Source organism: Myotis myotis, unplaced genomic scaffold (assembly GCF_014108235.1).
Source record: "Myotis myotis isolate mMyoMyo1 unplaced genomic scaffold, mMyoMyo1.p scaffold_m19_p_1, whole genome shotgun sequence".
NCBI lineage: Eukaryota > Metazoa > Chordata > Mammalia > Chiroptera > Vespertilionidae > Myotis > Myotis myotis.
Genome location: NW_023416313.1, coordinates 163,031,917 through 163,056,517, shown reverse-complemented (window position 1 = coordinate 163,056,517; position 24,601 = coordinate 163,031,917). Strand labels below are relative to the sequence as shown.

At 52.2% G+C, this 24,601-nt stretch overlaps 1 protein-coding gene across 3 annotated transcripts in view; it reads right to left on the bottom strand.

Moving 5' to 3' along the window:
• The window catches only part of DUOX1 (dual oxidase 1), a 39,823-nt gene that overhangs the window by 11,984 nt on the left and 3,238 nt on the right, over positions 1-24,601 (bottom strand). For 2 of the 3 annotated variants that reach the window (XM_036300141.1, XM_036300149.1), the window contains exons 3-25: positions 22,711-22,794; positions 22,133-22,297; positions 21,171-21,358; positions 20,809-21,010; positions 20,526-20,692; positions 20,015-20,075; positions 19,783-19,879; positions 15,591-15,681; positions 14,135-14,237; positions 13,703-13,875; positions 12,423-12,598; positions 12,113-12,231; positions 11,365-11,502; positions 10,647-10,760; positions 9,717-9,916; positions 8,684-8,869; positions 6,317-6,542; positions 5,954-6,047; positions 4,654-4,829; positions 1,905-1,974; positions 1,387-1,512; positions 653-831; positions 145-375 (exon numbers count right to left, since the gene is read on the bottom strand). In XM_036300141.1, the coding sequence (XP_036156034.1) occupies positions 145-375; positions 653-831; positions 1,387-1,512; positions 1,905-1,974; positions 4,654-4,829; positions 5,954-6,047; positions 6,317-6,542; positions 8,684-8,869; positions 9,717-9,916; positions 10,647-10,760; positions 11,365-11,502; positions 12,113-12,231; positions 12,423-12,598; positions 13,703-13,875; positions 14,135-14,237; positions 15,591-15,681; positions 19,783-19,879; positions 20,015-20,075; positions 20,526-20,692; positions 20,809-21,010; positions 21,171-21,358; positions 22,133-22,297; positions 22,711-22,794 (3,366 nt within the window). The remainder of the gene's footprint in view (positions 1-144; positions 376-652; positions 832-1,386; positions 1,513-1,904; positions 1,975-4,653; positions 4,830-5,953; positions 6,048-6,316; positions 6,543-8,683; positions 8,870-9,716; positions 9,917-10,646; positions 10,761-11,364; positions 11,503-12,112; positions 12,232-12,422; positions 12,599-13,702; positions 13,876-14,134; positions 14,238-15,590; positions 15,682-19,782; positions 19,880-20,014; positions 20,076-20,525; positions 20,693-20,808; positions 21,011-21,170; positions 21,359-22,132; positions 22,298-22,710; positions 22,795-24,601) is intronic. The other variant, XM_036300157.1, reaches the window with a different exon arrangement.

The window sequence follows — 24,601 nt, the reverse complement described above, 5'->3', positions numbered from 1 at the left end:
CCTTATGAGAAGGACAACGAAGGCTCACACTCAAGTGAAGCACAGCGAGCGCTCACTCTGGGAGAGGGACTAGGGGCTCTCGGAGGAGGGGAACCCAGTGGGGGCGGAAGGACAGGGAGAGGATGCCCTCGACCCCAGCCCTGCCTGTGAGGACGATGGCAGTGGAGGCGATGAGGCGATGGAAGTCCACGGCGGCGTCGAAGGGCACGTAGCGGTTGAGGAAGGTCTCCCGCAGGAAGGTGATGAGGTTGCGGCACATGGTGAGCAGGATGTAGGAGAACATGAAGGAGACGCTGGCGGCCGTGCCCCGCGACAGGATGATGCCCACAAAGGTGGTCTGTGCGATGCCCGAGGGTGGCGAGGCGAAGGCGTAGTCTGCGGACGGGCCCAGGCGGGTGAGGGGGGCAGTGCAGTGGAGAGAGCGCTACTGAGGGAGGTCACCCGCAGGCCCCGGCCAGCCCTCGCCCACAATCGCCTCCCCAAGTCCCCATTCCAGCTGCCCAAACACCCACTGCAGGCCTGCCCCCAGGGTGTCTGTCATTCACACAGTAGGCCCGCTCTGTTCTCCCCGCAGCCGTCAGTCAAGCAGGCCCCGCCCCCAGGGCTCTCCGTTTCTTGTGAGCCCTGTCCCCACCCCGGGGCCAGCACGCACAGTAGGCCCGCTCCAGGAAGAGGCCCGCGGCGATGGTGTAGAACACAGCCACGCAGCCGATGTGGCGCCGGTAGTTCTCGATGAAGCGCTTGAACTGCTGCACGGTCTGGTGGCGACGGCTCCGCTGGAACTTCTGCCGGTGAGCCTCCGTGAACAGCAGGGGCTGAAACAACGTCACCCTGGGAGACAGCAAGTCTTGGCTCTCAGGTAGGGACCCGGCGCTAGTGCAGCCCCGCTCCCCTCCCAGTCTGAGCGCGGGAGAAAAAGGGCCCCCGAGTCGCTCAAGCTAAGCATGGCTCAGAGTCCAAAGGCTCTTACCACATTCTTCCAGCGAGCTGTCAATGCAGGGACCCCTGCAAGGGGTCACTGGGTCAGTTCATCCCAGGGGACGCACTTCATCTACCCCAGTTCTCACTCATAGACAGCCCTCTCCCCTCCCAATCTGAGCTCCCAACTCCACATCTCTATTCTCACTCTACACTGGAGCTCAAAGGTCACCTCCTCCAGGAAGCCTGCCCTGACCTCCCAGACAGAGATGAGCATTTCCTTGTGCTCTGAAGCCCCTTGCTCTTACCACCATTATACCATTCAGCAGTGGGACACTGCAGTTCTCAGTGTACGAGGCTATCTCATATGAGGCTGTGCTTAAGATAGTGCCTGGCACCAAGTAAGCAATGTACGCATGCTGAAAGGATGGATGAACTGCCTGGGCTTAGGGGAAGAAGCAGGCGTACTTCTTGCCAAACCTCCGTCGAACCTCCTGGGGAGGATCGGTGTCCATGGGGCACTGCAGTCTCTGCGGTGTCCGCTCCACCTCGACATCACTGCGGGAACAGCGAGCACCCACTCTGGGAGAGGGACTAGGACAGGAATGCAGGAGACAGAATCTTGGTTACCCAAGCCACTTGGTGCTCCGCTGCCCCTGCTCTGCCTCCATACCCACTCTGTTGAAGAAGGGCCAGAGCTCTCAGCCAGAGGACAGCAGGATTCCCAGAGACCTAGATAGAGAATGAGTCGCATCCTGGGGGTTCTAGTCAGGGCTATCAGAGATAGCTGTGCCCGTTACAAGGGCCTCTGACCCAGGCCAAAGGTGAATGCAGAACTGTGTCAGCAGAGGAAGAGGTGTCTTTTTCTGATTTGCATGAAGGCATGATGTAGGCTAGTGAGGGCTGTGATCCCAGTCATTTTGGGGAGGAAAAAGGCAACTCCCGGTCCCCAGCCCTCCCTCCAACATTCCCAGATGAAGGCTCACCAGAGCTTATCCTGGCTGATGTAGGAGGCTCTCCGGCAGAGATCCTTGATGCCTTCAGGCACCTCCACTCCTGCAAAATGGAGAGCTGGGCTAGGGAGCAGCTCAGGGCCCGGAGCTTCAGGAGGAGCTGGCTCAAATGTCCAGACACTATAGGGGTCGCCTAAGACCATCCTGCATATCAGATATTTACATTACGATTCATAACAGTAGTAACATTACAGTTATGAAGTAGCAACGAAAGTAATTTTATGGTTGGGTCACAACATGAGGAACTGTATTTAAAGGGCCAGAAGGTTGAGAACCACTGCTATAGAGGGTCCTGGCCAATACCCTGCCTCTGGGTGCCCCAGCCTCAGCCTGTGCCCCCAGTGGGAGCAGCCCTAGCCACTGTTGGTCAGGGAGAAGGCCTGCAACAAAGCTGGCCTGGCAGGCTCCCCCTGAGTACAGTGTGCTCACCTTCAGTCTCACTCCTGGGACTAGAATCAGGCTTATGGGGCAGAGTTCAGGAACTGTATGCAACCCGTCTGCTAAAAACATTCTGCCACAAACCCCCACTAATGACCCTCCAGCTTAAAATCTCTGTGGAGTTAAGTGTAGAATCTAGGACTAGGTGGTGCATATATGGGAGATTCCACTTTTCTGTGTTGGAAAATGTTCATAAGAAAATGGGGGGAGGGGGGGCGGGAAACACCCTTCTAGGAGCTGCCCATTGTTCCCTGTCTGGGCTGAGCACTTAGGGACAGGGCAGGACTGAGCAGCCAATCCAGGTTCTCACAGGAGACCTGGGAATCTGCAGGTCACTTCCAAGTGCTAAACCAATCCTGAATATTACCCTGGTCTACAGGCCAGAGGCCAAATGTGATTAAGCTGAATTTAATGAAATCAGAGTGTTGAAAACAAAGTAATCTATCCCCTCTCAAATGCTTTAGCAAACAGCAGATGTGGCAAAAACGGTAACAAATGACAAATCTAGGTGAGGGAGAAAGAGATGCTCCTTTAAACTCTAGGTTTAAAATGTTTCAAAGTAAAATTTGGAGAAAACAATAAAATACAACAATTAAAAGTCAAATGGGCCCTGGCTGGGTAGCTCAGTTGGTTAGTGTCATCCCAATACACCAGCAGTTCTCAACCTGTGGGTCGCGACCCCTTTGGGGGTGGAACGACCCTTTCACAGGGGTTGCCTAAGACCATTGGAAAACACATATATAATTACATATTGTTTTGTGATTAATCACTATGCTTTAATTATGTTCAATTTGTAACAATGAAATTGGGGGTCACCACAACATGAGGAACTGTATTAAAGGGTCGTGGCATTAGGAAGGTTGAGAACCACTGCAATACACCAAGATTGCGGGTTTGATCCCAGAGCACATACAAGAAGCAACCAATGAATGTAGAAATAAGTTGAACAACAAATCTCTCTCTCTCTCTCTCCAATAAAAAAAAATTTTTTTTTCATTAAAATGCCAAACAAAATACTCATTGCTAACCTTCTACTTAATCTCCTTTCCCAAGCCTGGTCCTTCCTCCACCCCAGGGGCCGCATATCCGGGACTCTGGCCTGCACTCACTTCAGGCACCCTCCCCTGCTCTGCCCTCAGGCCTGGGTGCCTCCTGCTCTGGCTGCCTTGGAAAGGTGAAAAGCTGCAGAATTAGACTTGCTGGGTCTGCACTCTACCAACTCTCCTCCCAGCCTGGGCAGGGGGAGCCCTGACCAGAAGCCCAACTGTGCCTTGTCTAACTCGCCCCTCTCACCTGGACTGCTCAGCTCCCCCAGGGCCTCATCATCCTGGGAGGGGCTGGGTTTGGTTTCAACATGCCCCAGTGAGAATCCCAGGCTGTGAAGACACAGTAACAGCTCAGAGCAGGCCACAGGCAGTCCCTCTGCTGCTCTCTGCCCACTCCTCACCCTGATTCTAGCCCCACCCACTGAGTCAGACACAGGAAGGGCAGGAAGTAGGGGGAGACAACAGAAGTGGGTCTCCATGCACTTAGCAAACATTTACTGACCACTCCTCTGGGGAATAAAGTGGCAAACAAAACTCAAACACCCACCACTACCAGACATCCCAGCTGAGATGGGTATGGCCGGGGTAGGGCTGTAAGGAGGAGACACTGTTTCCCCTCTGCACTGGGCTCCAGGCATAGGGTTCTTTGACAAGAAAGAGGAGTTCCAGCTGCCATTCCCCACGCTATCCTGACCCTGCACACCCCACCAGCAGGGCTGCATTATGACTGTTCTGGGTCCCAGGCCCCGTTGTCTTCCTGGGCCTCTTCCTCCATTAAAAAATAAATTAAAAATTATATTTAAAATAATTATATTGGTGTAAAGCAGAGGTGAGGAACCTTTTTTTCTGCCCAGGGCCATTTGGATATTTATAACATCATTCAACAGCCATACAAAATTATCAACTTAAAAATTAGCCTGCTATATTTGGTCAAACATTTAAATAACTCACCCTTAATGCCTCAGCAGGGCCAGACCAAATGATTCTGCGGGCCTTATACAGCCTGTGGGCCAGATGTTCCCCACCCGTGGTGTACAGAATATAATCCAGGCTGGATATGTCATCACATATTTATTATTATTATACTAATTCTCTTTTATGATTTTATGATTTTTTTTCTTGTCTTCGATTTTAAAAGAAATGAAAATATTTCCATGGATTCCCAAAATACATGGGCCTTGTGTACTGTGCCTGCTGTGCCTAATGGATATGTCAGCCCTCCCTCCAGGCTCCCTCACCTTTGACACAGAGCTGTGTGAAGCGGAGCTCGCTGTCGTGGTCCCGCAGCATGAAGTGGAAGTCCTCCCATGTCAGCTCCTCCTTGTCCTGGAAGCCCGACTCCCGGAACATGGACTCCACCACCTCCGCCAGCTGGGCCTTGGACAGGCAGTTGTTGGAGATCTCGATGAAGGACCTGGGGGTTGGGGGCGGGGAGCTATCAGGCCCTGACAAGCGGCCTGGGGCCTAGACACAAGGGCCCACTGGTCATCCCCCCAGGCAGGCCTTCAGAGCCCACATGGAAAGACCCCACTGGGCCTTTCCCAAGCCCCTCTTAGCTCTAACAGTCTCTGGCTCTGTGGGTGAGAAGGTGGGGGCCCCTGCTCTTTACCCTCCTGCTTCTTCCTTCATGTCCCACCCGCCCCCCTGCGGTCCTGCCGGGGTCCAACCCCAGCGGGTCCAGGGGTTCCCAAAGGCGTAGACGGAGTCGGCGAAGAAGGAATGACACAGAGACAGCGTTCAGTTGATCAGCAGCCTAGCCAGGATCTCTAGCCAAGTTCTGGTCAGGATCTCCAGTGAAGTTCTGGTTAAGATCTCCAGCCAGGTTCTGTGTCCATGTTGTCTTGCTAGGTTCTCCAGCCAGGTTCCCCAGGTTCCCCAGCCAGGTTCGGTCACCAGATTCTGTAGCCAGGTTCTTCAGCCAGGTTCTGGCTAGGTTCTCCAGCCAGGTTCAGTCACCAGGTTCTAGTCAGGTTCTCTTGCCATGTTCTATAGTCAGGTTCAGTCCAGGATCTTTTGCCATGTTCTCTCGCTAGGTTCTGTCTCTAGGTTCTGAGGCCAGTTTCTGTCCAGGATCTTTTGCCATGTTCTCTCCAGCGAAGTTCTTCTGTCTCTAGAGAACGTTCTGTGTAGGTTCTGTGCCTAGGTTCTGTCTCTCTTGTCTTGTTACATCTGTATTTATACCAGTTGACTCCAATCCTATCAATCTCTATTCCAAAGGTTAGGGCGTTTCTTATCTCCATTCCAGGGAGTAAAGATTATGTAGCTTAAGCATGATTGTTCGTAGTTAAAGTGATTAATTACCCGCCTGGCACTTAGTTAAGAGGTTTTATTCCCTCCCTAACTTCAGGGGAAAATCCCTACCTGGAGAAACAACCTTTCTCAGAGACCTTGGTTAAAACACATAGTGCCAAGAAGGTAAGCAAACATATTAAGAACAGTATGCCATATATGCCAGGTCCCTTGAAACAGCAAGGATGGACTGGCTCCCAGCATGGTCCCTGCTCTGGCCCACTCTCCTAGCTGTCCCATCGGACCAACCTCAGCATCCTGATGAACTCGTCCTTGGAAATGAGACCATTCTCATCAAAGTCGTACATGCGGAACATAAGGCGAGACTTCTCCTCAGGGGAGCCTGGGAGAAGGAGGAACCTATGAGCGGCCCAGACCTCCTGCCTAAACCCAGGCTGGCCGGGAGGGGCCTTACACTAGTGTGACCCACTGCTGGACACAGCGAGGGGTTGCTCTGCTTCCTGACTCTATCGGGGCGCTCCCAGATGTCTGCCATGGCTAGAGACCTGACCCCAGTGCTTCTCCATCTCCAGCAGGTCAGCCACACCCCAGCCTCAGGCTCCAGCCCCTTCCATCTTCTCCTATCTGGGCAATCACTCCCTCCTCCACTACCTTTCATGAAGACCACCAGGATGTCCAGGAACTCCCGGAAGGACAGGTAGCCATTGCCGTCTTTGTCGGCCAGAGAGAACATGGACTCCACAAACATGTCCTGGGGCTTGAGGCCCAGGGACTCGGCAAACTCGACCCTGCTGAGCTCACACGTCAGGGCCTCCTGCACCTTCTGAGATGAGTCCAGGGGCAGGGTCCCTGCGTCTGCCTGGTCGATGTCCAGCACCTGCATTTGGGCAGCAGCAGAGGGAGGGAGAGAAGGAGACAGGGATTCCTTGACTTGAAGGCCAGTTGAGCCATCTTTTAAGGTACCTGCCCAGCATCCCCTCCCCTAAGCACTACCCCATAATCCCTGTGGGTGGTCCCTGTGGCTATTCTACAGAACCTTGGCCCGGTGCATTGGACCAGAGATGCCCACTTGAGCCACGCAGGGGACCTGGAACTGGGACTGGGAGGTCCTAGGTCTGTCTTGCCTGAGCATAAGGAAACTCAGAAGTTGTGGACCACCCTGTTCCTCCAAGTGCTCAGAAGAGCGAAGCAGCAGCACAGCGGAGAGGAGGCATCCTCGGAGGCAGCCTTGTTTGCGGACAGCTTTCCCTTCCCTGGCCCTTTCCAGGCCAGGCCACAGCCCTCCCTTTGGGGTTCCTGAGACATTGCTATATCCTGAGTCAACTGACCCTTCATCAGTGCTGGCTTGAGTGGGTTGCTCTTATATCCAGAGTTTTGACTGAGAAAAAAGCTCAACTGGGTTGAGAAAAAGCTGGGCTTGGGGAGGGGAAATTCTCATCATGAGCCATCTTCACCCCCCCGCAAGGGGCTGCCCAGCATAAGGAGAACAGATGGTTAGGGAAGCAAGCAGCCTGCAAACCACAACACCTGTTGTTCGTGCCTGTCAACTAGAAGCCCCTACTTCAAGCCTGGCTGTGATTTCATGAGGCAAACCTTGTTGCTGGAAACAAGGTGCTTTAGCGGAAAGAGCCTGGGGCTAGAGGCAAGAGACCCAGGTTCATATCCCAACGGTGCCACTGTCTCACTGCGTGGCCTCAGGCAAGTCTGTTCCATTGCCTGGCATTCGTTTCCTCACCTGCCCGACCTACCTCACAGGGTTGCTGTGAGAATCAACAAGAGAGGCTGTACGAAAAAATATCTGAAAGCTGAAAACACTGAAAGGGTTGGCAGCTGCCCCAGGAAACAGTAGCACACCCTCCCCTCCCAACACAGGGCGTTCTCTTTCACAGCCCTGGCGGATCCTGAACTGACTGGAGGTGCCTGCCCGGGCCTTGGCAATGAGTCACCCCAGCAGGGGGACCCTCCATTCTAGTACATACTCAAGTTCAACTTGTTTGAAGAGTACGTGATGTAGTCAGGTGCACACAGCTAATGACCATTAAATGGTAGCTTCCCTCATGGGTCCTTTCTACAGCTAGCCAACCCTGTTCCTTCTCCTCAAACACTGATGTTTTTGCCCTTCTACCGGGTACCTCCTTTCTTCCTCTTCTTCTTTTTTTGGTTAATCCTCACCTGAGGATATTTTTCCATTGATTTTTAGAGAGAATGGAAGGGAGAGGGAGAGGGAGAGAGAAACATCGATGTGAGCCCCTGTCTTCTGAGCCAAAACTTTTCCAACTTTGAGTCCTTGCCAAGTCTCACCTCCACCATGACTTTATACCTGCCTGAAGCTTCAACTACCTTTTCTGAACTCCTAGACCACTTTTTTCCCGGGTCACTTTTATAGCGGTCATTCTTTGCCAATTATCTTCCCCTGTGTGCATCCTATCTTCCCATTGGGATGATAAACGCCTTCAGTGGGCGCCCATGCTGTATTATATCTCCCAGCCTTCTCCTCTCCACTGTTCTGCTCAGGCTGCCTTTATTTTCATGCCAGACATGGGTCCAAGTCCTTGCATTTCTCTTCCTATCTTATTTCCCCACAACCTCTCAGTGGCTCTCAGAAGTCTACAAGGTAGGCACTAATACCCTCTTTAGGCCTCTGGCAGCTACACTCCTCCAAGGAGGAGTGGCTAAGGGCTCTCACTGCCCCGCAAAGCCCATCTTACCCTAGATTTCTGCAGCCTTTAGGTGAGGGCAGAGAACCTGGGCAGCCCTGAGGAGAGATATCGACACATGCAGATGAGCCCCTTCCCAGGAAATGCCTCTCTGAAGTCTCACAGGTGGGTGGGATTGGAACGGGGGCTGGTGCATCTCCTTACAGTAAGGTCAGGTGACTTGGCCAAAATCACAGTAAAGTTGACTCTTGGCTGTGATTTCAGGGTTTCTGACTTGCCCTGGAGTCACCCATGGCCTTACACAGGTAAGGGCACCACCATAGACAGACGTGCAAGAACAGATCTGATCCCACATACACACCTGGGAGAAAAGGTGCCTGAAAAAGGTCTCCAGGAGAAGGCTCCGCTGCTCCCGTGTCACGGCTGCCCTCATCAGCTCCTGCTCCCGCATCTCCCACTCCTGGAAGCTCAGCCCACTTTCCTTCAGAGCCACCCGAAGATTTTCCACTAGTGCCTGCCGCTCTTCCTCCAGGTTAAACAGCAGCACCTACGGAGGCAGCAGGAGGGAGAGCAACCATTTGTCAAGGCCTCTTGGGTCTAGGACAGCGGTTCTCAACCTGTGGGTCGCGACCCCTTTGGGGCTCGAACGACCCTTTCACAGGGGTCGCCTAAGACCATCGGAAACCACATATATAATTACATATTGTTTTTGTGATTAATCACTATGCTTTAATTATGCTCAATTTGTAACAATGAAATTGGGGGTCACCACAACATGAGGAACTGTATTAAAGGGTCGCGGCATGAGAAAGGTTGAGAACCACTGGTCTAGGAGCTTTATATGAATTTTGTCGGGGCCACTGGAAAGAGAGCCCTTGTAAAAGACACTGTTATTTCCTGGGCTCGGGGGTTAAGTGGTTTTCTCATATGTGCAGAGGTAGCATCCAAAGTCACATACATGTATGAAGCATTCTTCCCTCCTGTTCCATACTGGAGAAGGGGAAGGCGGGGAGGCCAGAGGACTGAGGGGGACCATGAGCCAGACACTTGGAGCTGAAGATCAGCCTCTGATGGACTCCCCTCCGAAATCTTTAACAAATCACTCCAGCCTGAAATCAGGGGACGGGGGGAGCACCCAGCTTCTTCCAAGGAATCCCAGCTGGGACCTGCCACAGTGGCCTTAGAAAGGGAGGGGCAGACTCCCCTTAGAGGAATAGGGGACTGTGGAGATCACATCCAGCAGGTCCAGAGCAGGACAGATGTGCTCAAGTCTCTCTATCAGGTACTACAACCAGTAACCAGAAGCCAGAAACCCTGTGTGACCCAGTGCTCTTTTCCCTCCACCTGGCTGGCCATGTCGGTGGACGAGGAGCCAGGGGCCAGCAGGGCCATACCAGGTCATACTCCTTGGGGATCTTGAGCAGCAGGGTACGGTGTCCACGGTTGTTGGAAAGGATGAGGTTGACCTGCTGCAGGGGCCGCAGCTGGATGATGCGGAGCACAGAGAGCCTGCCGTCCAGGACACGGACCTGCCCGGGTTGCAGGTGCACAAGCACAGGCCGGCAGGGCTCCTTGCGGCCCTGCCATTCCAACGCTGGGGAGAGACGGGGCTGGGTCAGCTGGGGCCTCCGGGCCTGCCCTGCTCGAGGCACACCCACAGGAAGAAGGCCAGCTCAGAGCTGGAGTTAGATCAAGGCCCCCACAGCTCCTTGCCTCTTCTTGGGTCCTGAGGGACACCCCCTCCCCAATAGTCCCATGAGAAGAATAGCTACCATTTCCTGAGTGTTTACCATGTGCCCAACACGGCATCAAGTACTTTGCATGAGCGAATTCATTTAGTCTTCATAAATCGATAAGGTAAGTGCTATTATTATTCCTACTTTACAGATAATGAAAAGTAAGTTTAGAAAACTTAAAGATCTGCCTAAGGCCCAGGTGGTGGGATCAAGATTCCAATCCTCAGTCAGTCTGACTCTAGACCTTCCTTAATTACTTCTCTGTTGCTTGACATTCCAGTTTAAGATGCACAAAGCAGCAGTTCTTGGGAATTTGTGAGTCACAGAAACCCTGTAAAATGTAGTCCAGGTTCTGTGACTCCTCCCCATGAATCTATCTCATCCCCTCTGGGACCTTTAGGAGGAACTACAGAGGTGGGAGGACTCCAGGACCAACTTCCACCCAATGCCCCTGTGGCCCTTCCCCCTGCCCGGCTGCCAGGAGGCCTAGAAAAAGGAGGCCTTTCCTGAGGCTGCTGAGGTGGAGGAAGGGGCTGTCGCCCTGAGTCAAGTCCTCCTTCTCACCACCATGGCCAGCCCCAGGCTTACCTTCCACGCCCTCCACGAACTTCTCAGACTTAATGCTTTGGCAGTTCTGGCCTTGGAGCTTCTTGAAATTTCTCTTCCGGAGCCGGGCAACAATCCAGGCAACAAGCAGGCTCACTGGCAGGGCAGAGGCAGTAGGATGCTCAGAGGGAGGTCTGGGGAGATCAGTGGCTCCTTTGCCAGACTCCTTTCCTTGCCAAGACCCCTGCTTTCCCCAAGTCCTAGATCTGTCCATTCTCAAATTATAAAGCTGCCTTCAGAGAGGCGGGAGCTGGTTTGCATCCTATGGGGAGTTTGGGTAGCATCTAAGATGCCGGTGCAGGCTCCTCCTCTGCTTCCAGCATTCAGGTCCTCTCCCAGCTAGAGCTGGACCCTCTCCGCCAGGCTGCTGGCCCACCCACACACAAGTCCAAAGCCCCTGCCCCAGCAACTACATCCCAGCTCTGGTTCTCCAGCAGGGCATTGCCTCTGGCAGGCCCAGGCTCCTGCAGATAGCTGTGGATTGTGGATTCCTGGGACGCCTGACCAATCTGGGCCCTGAGGACAGGGGGGCAGTTCTTCCTGGTGCCAACTTATCTGCAGGTCAGACACCTCTTGTGTCTCCTCCTGCTCTGATGTTTTTGTCATCTGCCCAGAGGAACATGGCTTGTTGCCACAGATGGAACCAACCCTACTCCCAGCTTGCGCTCTTACCCAACCCCACCCTGCCCATCACTGTTACCCAGGGGGAAGCAGCAGAGGGTCCCAATGGTGAGCCCGAAGCCAAATCCACTGCCCTTGAAGTAGTCCCGCATGACAGGGGGAACACAGGCTGGCAGGCCCTCCGTGCTGAGTTGTCCTGGCTGTGGGCAGGGGTCTCCTGGGGAGACAGAGAAAGATAGAGTCCTGGGGGCTCAGGCACAGCATTACTGAGGCGGTTAGGGTGGCAGAAAGGGGGAATGGTGGTGGCTCTGGGTACCAGAGGGGAGGAGGCTGCTTACCCCTGCCATTGTCCCTGCCATTATACCAAGAATGTGGTGTTTTCCTACTTGGGTAACAAGTGGGGTCCAAAATGAACCTCAACCTCTATCTTTCCTTCCTATGCACATGTACACACACACACACACACACACACACACACACACACACAGAACCCTTCTGTCGTCACTGCTGTGGGGTTGGGATATCTTCACTACACTCAGCCCTCCTAGTGTCCCACCCACCCCCAGCCCCATCCAGCTGAATGTGTCTCCTTACCAGGACTCCCCGAGTCCCAGGCCTGCCCTCACTTGGGCACCTGCAGTTGTGCAGAGGCGAACCTACGTAGCTGTATTGCACCCTTGGTGCCCAGATCCAAAGTTCCCAAGGGCACAACCACAGTTCACTCCCCCCTTGGAGTCTACTGTCCAGCCACACTGACCCAAACCCACGGTTGAGGAGGAAAGAAACTCCAGACTCCAAGCCCCTGCAAGCACCCCTTGGCCACTCACCCACATGCCAGAAAAAGACATTGGACTGCAGGGCACTGGGGTCCACGTTGGTGACAGCCACTAGAACATCCCAGAGGGATGTGTTTCTGATCTCTGCGATCTCTTCCTCAGAGAAGAGTCTGGGGGTGAGAGAGGTGGGGTGTTCTCAGAGTGGGAGAGAGATGCAGGCCCCAGGCCCAGGGATCCACATGAGGATAGAGCCCCAGAGGGACTGGGGAGGGGACAGTGCCAGCTGGGAATCAAGGGCCCATGGGGGCTGCTTATAGGCAGAGGGTCTGGAGTCTGAGGTGGGAACCCAGGCAGGCCTTACCCATTCCTGGTGTTCTCAAACCAGTAACGGTCACCATCCCGCAGACGCACAAACTGGTCGAGGACTATGGTGCTGAAGAGGGGCCCGGGGTTCCCGTGGCTCTCCAGGAGCCCCCCGGGGAGCAACTCCAGCAGGGACAGGTCCTGGTTGTACAGAGCAGCGGTGGCTTCCAGCACCTGGGGCAAGAAGGGACAGGAGTGAGTGTAAGGACCTGGCATCACCCTCAGGCAAAGAGATGGTTCCCAGGGATCAGCCTTAGGGATAATAATAAATGACAGTAACAGTAACTCACTTATTATGTATGCCCCAGGCACTGCTCTGAGTGCTTTGCGTAAGTTCACTCATTATGGGAATCCTCTCACAGATTCAGCTGCCTATTTTATGAAGTTGGAATAGAATAGGCGGCCAATCCCCTACGTAACTTATTCTTGGAAAGGTATACAAGTTCAAGAATCAAATCAGTGCAAATGTTAAATGGTAGAATGATGTGTTAGAAAAGGTTTCCATTTTTTAGATCTAAAGAAGTGTTTAAAAAATCAAATCCCTACATATGCATTGTATTTTAAAGACAGCCTTCAACAATATATGGGCAGCATATTCTACCTCACCTTTACTTTAGTTCTTTTCTTCACAGTGTAAATAAGCACTTGACCAGTTTAATCCCAATGAGGTGCAATTGAAGCTAAAGATCTGCTACTTTGGGTATGCCCGCTGATTCTTATCTTGATGTTGATTTTATAAAGTTCACAAGCCCCACACACGTATCACATCTTTGTTGGTCTTTCAATTCTCTATTTTCCAACAATTTTATAAAATAGAAAGGGCAAAGGCAAGAACACTGTCATCAATTATAGAAACCCTGTTGTAGCAAGATGTTAAAGAGCTAAAACTAGTCTGTTGGCGGTGATAGCGTAGGGTGTGAGAGCTGACTCCCCTAAGGCAGCTTGAATACCAGTGTGCGAAGGCACGACTTGTTCCTGAGTCAAGAACCTTCTTTACCCACCCAGGGAATCGGGGAAGAGTAAATGAGGTAACGTCTACTAAGTGCTTGGCATGCAATAGATGCCCAACAAACAGTTGCAGAGCCTAAAGCCAACTCCTGCTGGCCTGGTCACCTACAGCCTGATGTGTGATACTGGGAAAAGCAAGGTGGGTGAGCCCTGCCCCTCTCAGCAGGTGCTTGTCTCTGGTACCCGGGTCTCACTGCCCATCTTCTGTGTCTCAGGCCAGTGTTCCCATGGCCCTCCCACCCTGCCCTCTGGGTCCCGGCCACTCCTCACGGTGCCATGACTCTGGGAGAGTGCAGGGTTGATGTCCTGCCATCTGGTAATGGGAGGCAGGCCCAGTGCTTCCCTGGCCTTGGTGTAAGAGGGCAGGCCCAGGTCCCGGCCCCGCTGCAGGCTGCTGGCCAAGTGGTCAGTGCGGGAGTACTTCAGTGGCCCAGGCCAGAAATCTGTGAATTTGACAGCAGAGAGTCTCAGGGAGCTCAGCAACATCAAAGCCCCTCTGGCCCATGCCCCAGGCTTCCACCAGCCCCCTGGGACATAAGCTGTGCAGAGGGAGCTGTGGCCATTAGGTCAGAAGCTCTCTCAGCAGTGAAACAGCGCAGGTTCCCAGCCCTGGATACCCTGCCTGGCCTGGCTCTGGAGCTCCAGCTGAACCTCCTCCCAGGGGCCAGGGGTGCACAGCCTACAGGCCAGTCTTGGCCTCACCTTGCACATCCTCAACCACCACATGGTCTTCTTGTTCAGCAATCTGGGAGGCCATGCCCAGTAGCAGCGCATCTACATCTTCAGCTCTTTGTAGGTTTGGGTGCTAGGGGAGTGAGGAGAGGAGACGAGTGTGGCTAATGGGGCCAGAATTTGGGCAGCCAGACTCCCTCCACCTATAGTCTACGTTCTCTATTCAGTCCTGCTGTTCACTCCCAAACTGGTGGCCATTCCTCTTCCACAGGTTGATTCACCACTCACAGTGAGTGATGTCCTCATCCAAAGCCCTTGACCAGACCTTTCAGGGAGAAAAGTCTCCGTGAGCACAAGGGACCAAATACTTGATTTCTTCTATTTTTTTAAAAAAATATATTTTATTGATTTTTTACAGAGAGGAAGGGAGAGAGATAGAGAGTTAGAAACATCGATGAGAGAGAAACATCGATCAGCTGCCTCCTGCACATCTCCTACTGGGGATATGCCCGCAACCCAGGTACATGCCCTTGACCGGAATCGAACCTGGGACCTTTCAGTCCGCAGGCCGACGCTCTATCCACTGAGCCAAACCGGTTTTGGCGACTTCTTCTATTTTATTTTGGTTATTTATTCATTATTTCTTCTATTTTTAGAAACAGACTTGAGATCATGGTTGACAAAGACACTAGAAAATATAGATCTTGGTTCTTGTTTTGTTTGGTAACCAGCTGTGTGATTGTGGGCAAGTAATAGGATCCCTCTGAATTCAGTGTCCTCCCCTTACTAAAAAGGGCATTAGAGATTTTAAAAATAATAAAATAAAATTAATAAAGTAATAAAAAGGGATTAGGAGGACACTGAGCTCTCTAAACTCAGCTCCATGACTCTGATCCTATGCCTTCCTCTTCTCTCTTTTCCTCCCTCCTCACTTCCCTCTTATGAACTCTGAGTTTGTTTGCTTTAAATTAATGATCAATGCTCTTGACCCATACTGACCTGGTTTGGGTGGACAGACTATACCTGGTATCTCTCAGAATACCACCCTTCTCCTTGCCTCCAACCCACAAAAACATATTCATTTGCTGCCCTAGGTAAGTCTAATTGGAGAGTTTCTTTGGGGGCTGGGATGACTGGGGTATTCCAAGGCTTACAGGGGACTCAGAGCTGTCAAGGGAGAAGAAAAACCTTGAGGAAGCAATAAATGTAGAGCCACACTTGCACAGTCCTGAGGTGAGAATAGAGGGTTGACTTTTGACCATGTACAGCTACCCGGTCATCTCAGACACTGGTAGGAGAGATGGCTTTGGTCCCCAGGCTGCCTCCTCTACCCCAGCCCATCCCAGTTGCTGGCTGTCTCAGCCCTACTGCCCACCTTCACCACATACCCTAACACTTGTGTATGTGTGTGTGCACGCACACACACACACACACACAAACACACACAATACACATACCCACCCACATATATGTCCCCAGCTCTGACCTCTCGGCTCCAATAGCTGTTGCAGACCCGGAGAGCTCTGGAGACGCTTGAATTCCAATTGATGACCCTCTGGAAGTGGCAGCTGGCATTTCTGAAATGCAAGAGCAGGGGAGTGGTGACTGAGACCCCAGGGTCTTAATGTCAGGCATCAGCTCTGGTCTCTCAGGCTGTATCGAGGGGCCAGGCCATGGCTTCCCTGAGGTGGTATGTGTTCAGGGAAGGTCCTGAACAATCTGATTTTTGGGGAGGTCCCTCTCCCACATCAGACCAAATATCTAAAAATGCACCCATAGAGTTTGCTTATACTCTCTTTCTCTTTCCACATGTACATATACATTTTGAACAAATTTATAATTGTTCTTTTGAAATTACTTGTCTATGAATAACTCAATTGCTATGATTCCTTGGCCATTATCAGCCATATCCAGAAATTGTTCCAGCCTTGGCCCAGTAGCTCAGTTGGTTAGAGCATCATCCTGATATGCTGAGGTTGTGAGTTTGATTCCTGGTCAGGGCACATAAAAGAAACAATCAGCAAATGCATAAATAAGTGGAACAACAGAAATTGTTCCAGAAAAAAAAATTTTTTTAAATTATAATGCAGATCTGCTCCTGTTTGGGGGCTGATGCGGTGGCCCAGGGGGCTTTGTCAATGCCAGCGTGAGCTAGTCAGGCTTAGCCAGGGCGATCCTAGGGGTGCCGTCTCAGCATATGGGCCCCTCCCTGCCCAGACCAGCGTCCCTCCCCTCTGAGCTGGGTCCCGTGGGTGGCCTGCCAGGCCGTGAAGACCCTGGAGCCTTTGTGTGGCCCCAACCTCAGCCCCTGTGCTCACAACCACCTTTGTCGCAGCCACAGGCCCCTGGTCTCCTCAGAGGTAACCTCGCCCAGGGCGCAGGCTGCCTCTGCTGGTGGAAGCCGGTTGCTGAGGGTTGGAAATACACAGACATTTTTAATGGAAGCAAAATGGGGCAATGGAGAAACCAAGATGACAGCATAGGTAAACACCGGAAATTGCTGCCTCACACAACCACTTCAAAAATACAACTAAAAGACAAAATGGACAGCATCCAGAACCACAGGAAGGCTGGCTGAGTGGAAATTCTACAACTAGAAGGAAAGAGAAAAGCACACTGAGACTCAGAGGAGGTGCGGAAGTAAAGTGCAGAGAGATGGAGGCACATGTGGAAAGGGCTGGCAACTGAGGACACAGTTGTCTTTTTCAATTGGGAGGGAGTCTCAAGCTCCCAACTGCTCTGAACTCCAGTTCCGGGTGAGTCTCTGGGGAGAAATGGACTGTCTGGCATCGGGCAGAACTTGAGGGTGGCTTTCTCTCAGAGGTGCTTGCAGCGATTACCATGGGACACTGAGACCCTGGACCTCTTAGGGCAGGGCTGAGGATCAGCCATAGCTGTTTGCTCCACCCTGTTGCTTCCCTGAGACCCCGCCCCACCCAAGCTGTGCTCAGAGGCTTTTGCATATGAAAGGCCTGGCCCTTTGTAGTCTGAAAATTACCTAACAAACTGCAGCTGGGTCAGAGAGACCCAGAACATCCAAAAGAAGGCCCAAGGCCCCATAGCAGCTTGCATTGCTTCACAGCTGGGCCTCATCTAGGCACCTCCAAACCCCAAGAAAAGAAGAGGAATCTGCAGATCCCTCCATAGCTCCTGCTGGGTAGCCTCAGACAGAGGCTAAATTAGCACCTCCTTAGAGATCCAAGAGCCAGTGTACCCAGTGGTCAGAGTGGGACCATCCAGATTACAACTCCTCAGATCCATAAGGGACACACTCAGGGGGCAGACTCAGTGAGCACCAAAGCCCCACTGAAGCAAGTCTTGCCCCAGAAGGGTGTCTTCAGCACAGTTCTCCCACCATAGACACAGCTGATTCTCACAGCCAATTGGCCTGGAGGTCAATTCCGCCCAGTGATGCCTACAACAATCAAGGCTTAACTACAAGACTGTACACAAAGCCCACAAAGGGGTGCACCAAGAGTGTCCACCTCAGATAATTGGGGAGGCCGAGCCACTGGGCCCTATAGGACACCTAGCACAGAAAGCCACTCTATCAACACAGGAAAGCATAAAAAATGTGGAGACAAAGAAACAGGTCACAAGTGACAGAAATGGAGGAAAGCAAACTACAGGATATAGAGTTCAAAACCACACTTATAAGGTTTTTCAAGAATTTTCTCAAAACTGCTGATAAATTTAGTGAGACCCTCAAGAAATCTAGTGAGACCCTCGAGGTTATGAAAAAGGACCAACTGGAAATTAAGCATACACTGACTGAAATAAAGAATATTATACAGAGTTCTAACAGCAGACTAGAGGATCTCAAGAATCAAGAGCCTCCTGAGCTTAATTACTTAATCAAACCCTGGGAGTGCTTAATGATACCACGCGAGTGAGCCTGCGAGCCGAGTGAAGTGAGCCTGCGGGCCGAGTGAGCCTGCCTGGCAGATGCTAAGAGGCAAAGTAAGGGCGTGACCAAGATCTTTACATACATTCTCCTGGGTTTCAATCCTACTCAACTACATGCACCTGAACTCTATCAAGCCCACATCACTCAGGCACGTGGGGCCATGTGTTCGGACCATAGCTTCAAGCTCACAACTACAGCTGTTGGCTATAATTGTGCTGGGAGGGACTTGCATGTGGCAATGAGAGGAGTGTGCCCTCTCATCAGTCCAAGGCTTGAACCTGTCCAAAACACCGTAGTGGCTTCCCACAATAACGTTTTAATTCTGTTTCTTTGTTACTAATGTTGTGGCCTCACCCCATAACAAAGAAACAAAGGAAAATTTCCCCGTGGAATTTCTGAATAGTATTACTCCTTTGGGAATGCCGTGTCATAAATTAAAATTGAAAGTGGGTGCAATCATCATGCTATTCAGAAATCTCAATAGTAAATGGGGTCTTTGTAATGGTACCAGATTTATTATCAAAAGATTATGACCTAACATTATCGAAGCTGAAGTATTAACAGGATCTGCAGAGGGAGAGGCTGTTCTGATTCCAAGAGTTAATTTGTCCCCATCTGACACTGGCCTTCCATTTAAATTGATTCGATGACGGTTTCCCGTGATGCCAGCATTTGTGATGACTATTAATAAATCACAAGGACAAACTCTAGACAGAGTAGGCATGTTCCTACCTGAACCCATTTTTGCACATGGTCAGTTATATATTGCTTTCTCTCGAGTTTGAAGAGCATGTGATGTTACAGTTAAAGTTCTAAGTACTTCATCACAAGGGAAATTAGTCAAGCACAATGAAAGTGTTTTCACTCTTAATGTGGTGTACAGGGAGATATTAGAATAAGTTTAATCACTCTATCAGTCATTGTTTGCATCACTGTTGTTTTTATATCATGTTTTTGTTGTTTTCATATCATGTTTTTGTCGTTTTTATATCATGCCTCTGTTGTTGTCATATCCTTTTGTTACTGTTATTTATTAATAAATTTATATATTATTTTCAAAAAATATAATGCAATTGTAAAAAAAAATAAACTGATATGCTTTGCTTTGTATACATTTAATTAATTAATTGTTTTTAAAGTCCCCTTTTTATTATTTTGGAGCCTATATTTTCTTCAGCTCTCACACATTTTAAAAAATATATATTTTTATTGATTTCAGGGAGGAAGGGAGAGGAAGAGAGATAGAAACATCAATAATGAGAGGGAATCATTGATTGGCTGCCTTCTGCACACCCCACACTGGGGATTGAGCCCACAACCCAGGCATGTGCCCTGATTGGGAATCGAACCGTGACCTCCCGGTTCATAGGTCAATGCTCAACCACTCAGCCACACTGGTCAGGTTCACATTTTTATTATAATTTCTCCAAAAGGTTTATAAGCGCCAAGTTCTGTATTTACAGCTAAAAATGCCCCCAGGGTAGTGTCAAGTTCAGCACAACAGGCTTTGTGACTCAGCCTCTGAGCCTCAATTAGCCAGTCTTAAATTGGAGAATTAAGAGCTACACCAGTTGCAGGAAAATGGACCTAAAGTGCTTAAACACCACAATAATGTATCTTTTTAAACAATTGTTTTTATTCTTCCCGTCCTTGTTCACTGTTCCCTGATAATCCTGTCCTGAAGACTCAAAAGGGCAATTTTCTCAATTGACAATCCCACCCCCGCCTGCCGCCCCCTCACCTCCCAACACACACTTGAGCCCTCCTTTACCTCATGTAGACGCCAGGGGGCACCATGGTGGAGAGGAACTGTTCAGAGGCTGCCAGGAACTCTGGAGAGATGCTGGGGTCCAGGAAAGGGCGGTACCCTGCCCCATGGGAGGAATAGGAGAAATAAACTCCTGAACCCTCCATCCTCCCATAACAGGCACCCACCTGTCTTCTTTCCACCCATGGATCCTAACCACAACCTCCCTCAACACAGGTGCCCCCCATGCCCTCACCTGTATATTCTGGGGGTGTTTGCTGCAGGAAGCTGGGCAGCCACTCATACAGAGCAATGTTCTGAGGGTCAAGAGAGAGGAAAGGTGGGGCGAATGCTCCAGCTGCCAGGCCAGGAGGGATCTGAGCCAGGGAAGGCTTAAGTGGGAGAGGACGACCAGGCAGGGGCAGTCATGGGAAAGGCAACTCAAATGGGAGAGGAGCTGAGGCCTCTCCCACAAAAACAAGCGATTGCGGGGGCGGGGGGCGGAGGGCAGCTAAATCTCTTGTGTAAGTGGCACTTAGCCTCTCTGTCATCCCTAGACTTTAGCTCTCCACCTGAGCAGGGGATCTTGCGAGCGAGGGAAGGCGGGTCACCCGGTCCTGGTCGCCAGCTGTCCCAGTAAAGGTCGCCAGCTGTCCCAGTAAAGGGTGTTTCTGGGTGGCCGGTGTTCAAGGATGGAGGGCTCTGCAGGGGAGCAGAGTCCCGTGGACCAGGGCAGGAGGGTGGGGCGGGAGGGCCGTGGCACTGACCTGGTAGGTGGCAATGACCCTCTTGCGCGCGTGCTGGAACAGCTCCTCGTCCCCCCAGCGCGGGTGCTCGCGGGCCAGCCTCTGCGCGCACAGGTTGTGGTAGCGGAACCAGAGCAGGCCCAGCGCCTGCAGGAAGGGCTCGCGGTTCCCTCGCTCTGCCCCGAAGGCTGCATCCGCCGGGGGGACGCAGGAGGGAGAGGAGCGGGTGTGACCCAGGGGAGCGCCACCTCGCAGACCCCAGCCCGCCCCGCTCTCCCGCCGGCCCGGCGCCCCGCGGCCTCACCATACAGCCCCCGGGCCCCGCGCTGTCCCGTGGCGGGGTCGGGCGCGATCCACATGAGCAGGGGCTCCTGCGCGTCCCGGGGGAAGGCGGGGTCGGCCCCCGACGCCAGCTGTCCCCCAGAGAAGCTCCGCAGCGCGTCGCTCCAGGAGTGCGAGGAGCCATAGATGGCGCTGCCGTCCAGCCAGCCTGTCACCTCGTTGGTCTGACAGGTGAGCAAGTGGGTAGTCGAGGCGGGTAAGGGGGGCCCAGGGCCAGGGCCTTGGGGGAGGGGGATCCTCTCCGCACACGACCCTGCCAGACCCGGAGCCCAGAGCCCCACCCGCCTAGGATCCAGCTCCTGCCCCGCCACCTGCCCATCTCACCGGGTCCCTGGGGTTGCTGGGGCTCTGCCCGGTCTTGGGGTCCCAGCGGCTCCTCTGGAAGGGCAGCACCACATCCCCGCGCCGGCTGGGGTCGAACACGGGGTCCCCGAGTGGGATGTGGATGTTGAGGAACTCCGCGGGGCAGCCAGGTCTCTCTATGCTCACCAGGTCCGAGAGCACGTGGTAGCCTTCGCACACAGAGGAGGGGCGCTGGGCCAGGGAAGCCCACTCTCCTTTCTCCCCCAGGTAGCTAGTTCCCCCACCCCCAGGCCCAAGCTGCAAAAGACTCAACAGCCATTATGGGCAAGTCCCGGCCTTGACCTCACCCATTCCTTCCCAAAGCTTTGTTACACCCTGGTCCAAACTGTTTTCATTGACAGTTTGGCCCTCTCCTTGGTAACTGGGAGGTGCCCAGTGAGTGTGCCTGGCAGCATGGGTTCCAACACATCGCTGGAAGCAGCCCGCCCAGAGGGCGCGCCAGCCCTGGTGGCCTGGTGGACACTGAGAAGCAGGTGTAGGCATTTGGAATAACTAGCAGGAGCCCGGCATTCCTGCTGTTTGCCAACAAACAAACCCATCACTAGGCCCTAGCAACCCCATTTCAACACCTGCCAGCCCTCCTGCCAGGATAGGAACCCTGTACTGTGCCTGTCTTAGGAGCCACAGAGGCAAAGAGTGAGAAGAGCATCCCACCAAGAGTCCCCACCAGATTATTTTCATGCTCCTGCTTCTACCCCCAGCCCCGTCAACAGCTCAACCTGGGGCACATTTATTCCTCTTCTAACCAGACTTTAACCCTCTATTCCCACCCCTACCCCACCACATTGCCAGCCCCTCCATCTCTCTCCCCAGTCTCTCTGACCCTCCAACATTTCTCTCCCTCATTCTCTGAGTCGCCCTCAGACATAGAGGCATCTAGCTGACCCCCCTGGCCTCTATCCCCTACAAGTTGCGGCCCTTACCGAAGAAGACCCCCAGTACTGTGCGGTTCTGCAGGGAGGCCTGCCCTGCAGGGCCCCTTGTGGCAATGTTGCTGACGTCACGGGGATTAGGCAGGTAGGGTTCTCCCAAGGGCTGGTACACACCATCTGCATAGGTGGCTGGGACCAGGCGCTGCAGCCGATAGCCTGCAATGGGATGGGTAGAGACAAGGACCAATCCTCAGAGGGGTTCTCTGACCTCTCTCCCAGGCTTCCTCCATACCACAGATCTTAAAATCTTGGGAATGGATAAGCCTTTGCTGGTGCCTGCCAGTCCTTGCCCCTAAGCCAGTGGTTCTCAACCTTCCGGCCCTTTAAATACAGTTCCTCATGTTGTGACCCAACCATAAAATTATTTTCGTTGCTACTTCATAACTGTAATGTTGCTACTGTTATGAATCGTAATGTAAATATCTGATATGCAGGATGGTCTTAGGTGACCCCTGTGAAAGGGTCGTTCGACCGCCAAAGGGGTCGCGACCCACAGGTTGAGAACCGCTGCCCTAAGCAGTGGGCACCATCCTAACCCTTGGCTCTGTATTCATTTGACTCTCACTTACCTTTGCTGCCCCATCTGTGCTCCATGAGGTTGTTGTACCATCCATCAAATCGCTGCACCTCCCAGGAAATAGCATTCTGAGCTCCTGTGTGAGGATGGAGGGAAGGGGCAGCTGGGCAAGTCAGTACATGAGCGGATGGGCAGGCCTGCAGAATCTGTTTCCTGTGAGCCTGATACTTGGGTCAGCAGAAAGTGGACATCCAGCACAGATGTGGGAGGTAGGGTAGGGTACAGAGGGAGCCAAGCAGAGCAAGGTGATGTTCAAATTCAAGCCCAATCTTTTTCTTTCTTTCTTTTTTTTTTTTTAAGCCCAATCTTTAAGCTGTTATGGGGAAGGGGGTCAGATATGGCAGGGAGCACTTCAGGATGGTAGCCAGGTAGCCATGTGCAGTGTGCTGACAGATGGCCTCAGAGAGAAAGAGGAAGCAGAAGAACAGGGGCAATGGAGAAGGAGATGCAAGAGACTTTTGTCACTCTCACACCTCAGCTCCCTGGGGGACATGGCAGGACAGCAGCCATTCCAAGCCTTAAGACATCACACAGAGCAAGAGCTAGCCACCCCCAAACAGCCAGCCACCCCCAAAGAGCAAGCCACTCTCCCACCCAGGAAAGGACATGTCATTCTCTGATCCATCCCCAGGCAGGGGCAGGGGCTTGACCCTCTCCTGCTCAGCAGAGCCCAGGGCAAGGATGTGGGCCACAGAGCTGTGGTTTTGATCTTTTTTCCAGTTTCTTGGGTGGGATCAGGGACTGATAGTCAAGTGGATAACCTTGCCCCCCTTCTCTTTGGGGGTCAACATGTCCCCCATATAATTCCTCCTCTTGACCCTATTTGCTCCAAAAATCTAGGGTTTGGGAGCGAGTACTCAGCTGCTGAGGGAAGAGCTCAGGCAATGGGGGCAGAGGGAAGGATCCAGAATCAGAAATATAGCAGGGGTCCTTCTGGTCAGTAGATCAGATGACCAGCCAGATTCCTTTCCCCAAACGAGGAGGCCATAGCGCTGAGCCTCCCCCTCTCCTCAACTCAGAGAACAGAGCAAAGAAAAGGACTCTCATTAGCCAGAGGGAGACCTATTCCTCAGATTGTCTCCCCACTCAGACCAAGGACAGGATCTCAGAGCTACTCTCCTGCCCCATAGTTCACACACACACACACACACACACACACACACACACACACACCAGGTGGTCAGAGAGGAAAAATGACTCAGGCCCTGATATTTGAGCAAAGAACTGAGGAGGAACAGAATAAGTGACCCCAAAATATGTCAATTTGGCATGTGGATTATTTTGAGCTGAAGACAATCAAGATATAGCAGACTCAAGAAAAACCTACCCTTTTCTCAACCATCTAAAAAATATTAGGTAGGGGCCTGGCCCAGAAAGAGGGTTAATACCAGAGATAACTTTTGATCTGGATGGCAGGGCAAACATCTAACCAGATATCTGCTCTTCCTATTGTCTTATAAATTTCCCTTCTCCCCTTTGATGCCCCAGACCACTATCCCATTCCTCAGCTTAGGACGGTAAAGAAGCCAAAGAATCAAGAAGGGATGAAGGGAAAAATTTTCCATCCCTGCAGAACCCAACTAAGGATCCCAACTTGGGGCAGAAATAGGGCAGCCACATACATTCTATCTCTAAAATAAGATGAACTTGTGGCAGAACAAGGGATGGGAGCTGTTGGGGAGGGCATGGGGGAGAATGCCTCTTGGGAATTAGAGGCAAGAGAAAAGGAAAATCTAAGGCCAAGGCATAGATAAGGTTGGAAGAAATGCAAATGTGAGCAGCTCTGGCAAGGGAGAAGCTGCAGGGGCTGGCTCATCATCCTATGCCCGTGGTCGGCAAACTGCGGCTCGTGAGCCACATGCGGCTCTTTGGCCCTTTGAGTG